This window comes from Eleutherodactylus coqui, chromosome 1 (genome assembly GCF_035609145.1).
Source record: "Eleutherodactylus coqui strain aEleCoq1 chromosome 1, aEleCoq1.hap1, whole genome shotgun sequence".
NCBI classification, from domain to species: Eukaryota; Metazoa; Chordata; class Amphibia; order Anura; family Eleutherodactylidae; genus Eleutherodactylus; species Eleutherodactylus coqui.
In genome coordinates this window covers 300,054,593-300,062,507 of record NC_089837.1, presented here as the reverse complement: position 1 = coordinate 300,062,507, position 7,915 = coordinate 300,054,593, and the positions used below count along the sequence as shown (strand labels likewise).

Below are 7,915 nucleotides of genomic sequence, written 5' to 3'. Positions count from 1 at the left end.
GTCTTCTTCTTGTTAACCAATGTACATTACATCACAGCTCACAGACCAGCAGGGGGAATTCCTATCTACTGCAGAGAGTGCTCATGCGAGCTGTCTCGGCAATAGATTAGAATTCCTTCCTAGACAGTGAACGCTACAGCACAGGCACGTGACCTTCACTGACCCGGCCGGAAGGAATGTGAGGAATGCAGCCTTCATAACAAGCCAGCTGGCGTGAGGTGACAACGCGGAAATGCAGATGCTTAGCCAGGAGAAGATGTGCTAAGGAGACTGAGCTAAACATTCCCAGATCCTTTTTCTGTTCCTCACAGGACATGGTTTGCAGACCGCTCACTATCCTGGTAGCTCTTCTCTGTTCTTGTTCCAGTTTGCCTATTCTTTTTTAAATTGGGGCGCTGAAAACTTCACATAGTATTCCAGATGAGGTCTGACTAAGGAAGAGTAGAGAGGGATAATTACCTCACTGTAAAAAGCTACCACAAAAGTAATTGTTTTACAGATGATATTCTTGCTTACCAATCATTACTCATTTAAATATGATAAACATATCCCATTTAAATGGTTATTAGCTCTTCTATCAACTTATATAATAACCAAAGTGATAACTGGCAAAAGCTCACATCACTTTATTTACCTAAAATGACATTTTTGTGCTGAAAATTCAATCTAAAGTGCTAGCCACTAGGGGTACTCCCTTCCTTCTAATTTGCTGTCCACTGCCTGTTGTCAAGTGATGCCCATTTCTTGTAATAGAGATAATAAGATGAAGAACAGGAAGTAAAGCAAGGTGATAACTGATGCTGCTCATAAAAGTCTATGGAGAGGGAGAAAGACAGAAGCAGAGACTCACACACATGCGAGGCTATAGATAATAGTGAGTCATTTACTGTTCCACAACTACTGCAATCACATCTACACTGCTCAGTATTGCAGTATAATGTTCCTCCCTTATGCAGTTATGTATGTGAGTATTACAGAGGGCAGAAACTGCTGTTTCCTCCATATACAGTGTATAGAAGATAGTATAACATCCAGCCTCAGTGAGATAAATGGGACTTGCCATGCAATACCAGCTGGGACCACTGCAGAATGTATAGACACCAGCCCGGGATAACAGCTAAGGAAAGGTTATCAATGCCTAGAAGTGGTATAACCACTTTAAAGAGGACCTTTCATGTCCTTGGGTCAGCTTGGCTTTCTGCATTGCTTTGTAGCTGTGGCCCCACAGACTCTATTATAGCTTGTATTTTGGTTATACTCTCCACCAGTTCTTACGCACCAACCTGCATTAGTTTCAGTTTATGGTGCTTTGAAACTGAGGAGCTGGTGGGCTCCACTGATCACTGTCAATCAAATATGATGTTATCCATGGACAGTGAGCAGTGGGGATCGCAGCTTAACAAATGCAAAGTGACAGGAACTGGTGGAGAGTAGACAAAGAGCAAGCTATATCAGTCAGCGGGGCCGCAACTCCAAAGTTATGCAGAAAGCTCCACTGATAGAAGGAAATGACAGGTCCTCTTTAAGACAATGCCAGGTCAAACTATTGATGTTCTGTGATGTCACAGTGATTTGTTTCCTAATTCTCTCAATACTTGTATCCTGTAACTGTATGTCATTCTGATCAATATTGTATTCTTAAAAATATTGTATTTTAATACTACTGGTACAGAATTGATACCGGTATGAGTAACCTTGGGGAGCTCTGGCTTTTGGAGTTCCCAAAAGTTGCTAATAAGCATCTCTTGTATGCTTTGCTGGACTTGTGTGATTCTTTTTAATTAAAAATAGACAACTGTTGAAAATCCCAGGCATAGATAAGAATACATCTGTCAAATAACCCTGATAATGACAGATTGTCTCAGAAATCATAGAATACATAACAATCATTTTTGCTAAGCAGGTTCACTAATGATATAATAGTATCAAGCCTGGAAAATAGGATGTACACATCTGATGTTTTAACATATTTATGTGAAAGATGATGTGAGTCCGCCATGATTATTTTTAATTAGCTACTTATTGTTTATTCCCGACCTTATGACGACGATGCCAATCAAGCATTGCAGATGTGAATTATGTTATAGGGGAAATTCCAACGTTATATAGAATTCACACATTCTGTGTGCAATGCAGTATATAAAATGATGCCCCTGTTGCAATAAATCTATAATGCTCTTGACCTCACCAGTGGCATAACTAGAGTCCTATGAGTCCCAGACCAAACTTTACACCGCCCCCCCCCCCACCTCTCTTCTTTCCCTCCTCCAGGGTAAACCAAGAGATATCATTCCACCCGTCACACTTTCCCTGTGCCCTTCCCACACTACAATGTTTAAAGGTGTCTTTGCGCTGTAGTGAAATATGTAATAGAAGCGGTTGTTCAATTTGTTGGAACAACCACCATAATCCTTCACAGACCTCCAAACAACCCCCACCATCCTCCACTGTGCCCGTCCTCTATACTGAGCCGGATTGGGATCAGCCAGCACGTAGTTTGTCACCTTTGTCGCAAAAAAAAAATTACTTGCCAAGGTAAAAGCGGACGTGGTTTATCACAATAGTGGCCCCAGTAGTATTAGTGTTCCCCGCAGTGCAGGCCGCCAGCAGTCAGTGCATTCACTTAGTAAAGTTCCATTGTGCATCACCCTATTGGTACACAAGGCCATGGACTCCTCCCCCTGCGCCTACTCTGCATACAGTACATGTAGAAATGCAGATGCTGGTGGGAGGAGTCCCGGGCCCCGTGTGCCCACAGGGGGCATGCAGCAGAGCCTTAGTAAGTGAATGCACTGGCTGCTGCCGGGCTAGACCTGCGCGATGCAGGTAATTAGTTAGTACTGAACCCTGTTAAAAAATAAGTACCTGCACAAGGCAGGTGCCAACCCTGGCCAACACAGGTTCCCCCTTGTGCCCGACTGTGGTCATTACGCCACTGCAGGTCTCTGTGTGTGAGAATATTTAGGGTCTCCCCGTAGGGCTCTTAGCCGTATGTAAAATGGTCAAGAGGGATCACCAAGCCTTAGGCCGGCTGCACACGGGGGATTTGCATTGCGGAATCTGGAGTGGGCACAGCAGCAATAACCCTCCACAGCAATGTATGGAAAAGTGATTATTTATGCCCACGAGCGGAAACCAATTGCAGTTTCTGCTCGCGGGTGAAAAACTGCAGCATGCTCTATTTTTGCGATCTGTGGCGCTTCTGCAATTGACAAAAACAGGAGCTTTAAAAAAAACACTCTGTTTTGCGCACATCCTACGGTTTGCTGTGCGGGCCATCCACAGTACAGAGGAGAGGGGAAAAAAGCAGGTACACACTGCCAGCGCTGGATTGCTTATGCGGCATCCACACCGCCCGTGTGCATGCAGTCTTAGCGGGTCATAATTTATCTACTTTAACCCTTTCTTTCCTTGCACTTTTACGCGACATGTAAATCCTGCACGTTTGTGTTCGCACACATTCATAGGGGCGCAGACATACACCAGCGCCACAACCTCCATGAGTGTTTTGTAGCTGCACCACGCGGGAGGTAAATAAAGTGCTAAATGCTTGTGCCACAGCCCACCAGGGCCGACATCACAGCCCCCTAACTAGCCGTCCTAAACAGAATTGTTCCCTAGTCACAGCAGCCTCACAACTCCAGTAGTACTCTGCCGTGAGGTGGGGCGCTGCAGAGGCGCGGCCTCCATCCCCGGGAACACTGGCCCACATTGTACGTGTGTGAGGACCAAGAAGCGGTTAATGCTCGTCTTGCCGCGCCCTCCTTCCCGCCTCCTCCCTTTCTTCGCCTCAGCTGCCCGTCCCGTTATCCTGCCGTCTGGCTGGTGGAGCGCCTTTCTTCTCCCCAGCGCTAAGGGTATAGAGGGAGCTGAGCCCGCGCATAGAGCTCTGCAGGAGGGGAAGAGGCCAGTGAGGAGACGGGGACAAGTTGTGTGAGCGTCCAGCCCAGCAGAGGAGCACAATGTCCGTCTCCGTGCCGCAGAACGGGCTGCAGGAGGACAAGGACAACCTGATAGAACTCTTCGTGAAGGTGAGTGCGCTTCATCTCCCTCAACTTTCCATCTTTGGCGCCTGATGTCGGGCGCTTATATAACTAATGCCTCAGCGGCCAGCGCTAATCTGATGTTAGCGCCTGCCACCAGTGCGGCAGCCTGTCAGCATGGCACAGCCCCTGCTGCTAGTAATGGAGTAGTAGTGGTGAGGCTGCAGGGAGAGGACATGTGCCAGCTGATGGGCATTAACCTCACACCAGTCTGAAGGTTTCTACTAAGATGACCTGAAGCTTCTGCCCCAGATCTGTGACTCTGCCAGGAGGTGCATCCTTATAGGAGATGTCTCCAGTGGTCCCATAGATTTTTCCACGTGGAGCATCATCCTTGCTTACCACGTGTTATGAATATAGGGGTTCCTGCGGATGTGCCAGTACGTTAGCGGCATCCGTCAGATGCTGCAACCGTCATAGGATGGATCTGGTATTTTTTAGTGTTCTGCCACTATGATGGAACAGAAAGCCAGAAATGACAACACCTTTGTGAAATAAGTCTTACGTGGCGTGAGCGTTCTGGGGAGTTGTTGGTATTTCTCATTACTTTCATAACTGAGTTAAAGGGGTTTTCCACTCCAGTATATGTCATGGTAGAGGCGGTTACTTCTCAGGACCTATTGGTGCAGAGAGACATTTATTAGACAATTTCACATCTGCGTTGGAGGATCCGGTTCAAGATACCAGAAGAAAATGAGTGGGAACCGAACAGACCCCGTTATAGTTAATGGGGTCTGCTTGGAGGAGTTCAGTTCTGTCAGGGGATTCCCCTTTTCTGCACCTGGAGCAGTAGGGCAGACCCTCAGGCACAGGTGTGTAACTATCCTTATGTGGGCTCCTGTGCAGTGTACCATATAGTCATATATAGGAACAGGTCCCATAAAGTACTCTGTTGCAGAGGAAAACACGTTTTCCTTCAGCTTTCTGTAGCAATAACAGCAGATCAAAGGGTTTGTGCCACAAAAATAAACTTTTCTGGTTAAATCCAGTCCATAATTATAAACATGTTTTTGTATTTACTCCTCTAATATAAACAGGCCTCTTCTTGCCCCACACTTTGACCCCTTTGCTGGATGATTTCGGTGGCACTAGATTTGGCACATTCTGGCCACCGCTGTAAAAGCATAACATTTGAGTTTGCTACATTGAGTGACTGCCGGACAAGGTCAGAGTTTTATGTTAAGTCTAGCGGCGCTGTTGTGCATCAGCCAACACCGCCGCTAGGGAGAGTCAAGCAATGCTAAGCGACATTCGTATCAGCTGCTCACCAGTCTGACTGTTGGCATGCCCCCAAAACATGGAAGACGGAGCCGTGGACGGCCAACAATTCAAGACGAATCCTCGGCTCAATAGTTCTTAAAACGCTTACAACCATTTTCCCAATCCTTTTATGTGCACGTAGCAAACATCACGTCAATATAGTATTAATAAAAATGTTTCTATACCCAGAAATCCCAGGATTAATGTTAGAATAGCGCCACCTACTGTCTTTTTTTCCCCTCTGTCCACATCAGTAAATGTTCCACGGTGGTCACACCTATTTAGTCTTTCTGCTGTCTGTGTTCTACTGGGTATATGGAGGGATCCTTTATGTGATGAGTGGCTGCTTCTGGAGCTCCAGCGTCTTCTCTGATGGGGATGAGTCCAATGCGGCTCTAATTGTATGATCGCTGCTACCCCGCCACTAACTGGTAGGTCGCTATTCATGCACAGTAATGTTCCATTTAGATGGGACGATAGTCAGTTAAACCAGTGCTCGAACGCTGACGTCACCACTAGGCTGTTGGCGCTCACGCAGAGCATTTAGACAGATCACCGCTGGGTTCTCTGCCTTTCAGCTTAGCCGACTGGGGTGTGTTTACACTCGGTGAGTAGTCAGCGATCCAACGATGACTTTCATGCCGGTTACAGATAACTACTAATGACCTACAAACATCCATATGTAAATGATATCAGACCTGGAGATATGTGATCTAAAGTAGTGATCGTAAGGGCAGATGGTTTTCTGCACTTCCTGGCAATAGGCATTGTGGAACACTTCAGTCAGTGACTCCTTGGCCCCAAATGGTTGGACGATGAGTAACCTTCAACTGCACAGCAAGGGTTATCTCAAACGGACGTATGCTACTGCGTATTACATGTGCAGTTTTTGCGCGCATAATACACAGTATCCGTCTTGCGTTGATTTTCCATTGTGCCTCTCACATGAAATTTGCACGGGATCTCGGTGTGTACTATACGCCCATACATGCCAAGATAGTGTATGTGGGGATTGTTGGCACGTAGCATATCATTGCGTACTTGCTTGTGTGATACTCTTGTGGGAGAGAGCCCTAAGGCCTCCTGTCCACAGACATTGTGGTATCCCGCTGTGGGAGCCACCGCCCGGAAGCAGGAGCCTCCGCCGGTCAGCCCTATCTGATAGGCTGACCGCGGACAATCGGGGCAATCCACAGCATGCTGCAAATTGCCTGCCGCGAGCGGAGAATCGTGATGATTCTCTGCTCGTGGACAGTGTGCCAGCGCTTTCCATTGCAGGGCTATAGAAAGCTTCAGAGGGCGTGATTCGCCGTCCGTTTACCACCGGCGAAATCGCGCCCCTGGACAGGCACCCTAAGATGTGGATCTTCATCACTTATTTAACCCCTTAGTGACGGAGCTTTTTTGCTTTTTTTCCATTTTTGTTTTGTCCTACTCCCTTTTAAAAAATCGTAGCTCCTTAATTTATCCATCGACGTTGCTGTATGAGGGCTTGTTTTTTGTGGGATGAGTTGTATTTTTCAATGGCACTATTTATTGTACCATATAATTTACTGAAAAACTTTTTAAAAATTCTTAGCGGAGAGAAATGGAAAACAAACGACATTCCACCATCTTTCGGTGGGTCTACAGCACACAAATTGCAAAAAAAACGGCCTGATATTTTTATTCTATGGGTCAGTACGATTGCTACGATACCAAACTTGTATAGTATTTTCTTTGCTGTAGTACTTTTATTTATTTTTTTAAGATATTTAATTTTTTTCAATTTTCTGCCGTCATTTTGTGTGCGCAATACCTTTTTTAGTTTTCCGTAGACGTAGTTGAGCAAGGGCTCATTTTTTGCGGGATGTCCTGTAGTTTCCGATAGTATCAATTTGGAGTACATACGACTTTTTGATCGCTTTTTATTGCGTTTTTTTCTGGGAGACGGTAACTAAAGTGTGTTTCTGGCGTTCTTTATTTTATTTTTTTGGACTATGTTCACCGTGCGGGAAAAATAATGCGCTACTTTGATAGATCAGACTTTTACGGACGCGGCGATACGAAATACATATTTTATTTTATGATTTTGATTTTTTTAATAATGGATATGGCAAAAAGGGGGGTGATTTAAACTTTTTTTTAACAATTTAAAAGACTTTATTGATCTTTTTTCTTACATTACTTTGAAGTCCCCCTGGGGGACTTTAACATGCGATGCTTTGATCGCTCCTGCAGTATGACGTAATGCTATAGCATTACGTCATACTGCTTTTTTTACAGGCAGTCTTTCAAGCCACCCTGTGTGGATGGCTTGATAGGTAGTCTGCTAAGGCAGCCCTGGGCCATTCATTAGGCCCCCGGCTGCCATGACACCTGCACGGCTCCCCCGATCTCACCGCGGGGGGGGCCATGCGGGACCCCCGAACAGCGTTCGGGGGATTTAAATGCCGCTGTCAGAATTGACAGCGGCATTTAAAAAGTTAATAGCCGCGATTGGCCAAACGGCTGAGCGCAGCTATTGCCCGCGGGTGTCAGCTGTAATAAACAGCTGATGCCCGCGCTGTATGGAGGGAGATAGCGCTGCTACGTAGTTTTACGATAGGGCTGTGACTAAGGGGTTAATCTCA

At 46.0% G+C, this 7,915-nt stretch overlaps 1 protein-coding gene across 1 annotated transcript in view; it reads left to right on the top strand.

The window, feature by feature from the left end:
• Positions 1–3,772: 3,772 nt before the first annotated feature.
• CLIC4 (chloride intracellular channel 4) overlaps positions 3,773–7,915 on the top strand; it is a 46,682-nt gene continuing 42,539 nt past the window's right edge. The window contains exon 1 of the mRNA XM_066574593.1: positions 3,773–4,031. Within this exon, the coding sequence (XP_066430690.1) occupies positions 3,963–4,031 (69 nt within the window). The 5' untranslated portion in view covers positions 3,773–3,962. The remainder of the gene's footprint in view (positions 4,032–7,915) is intronic.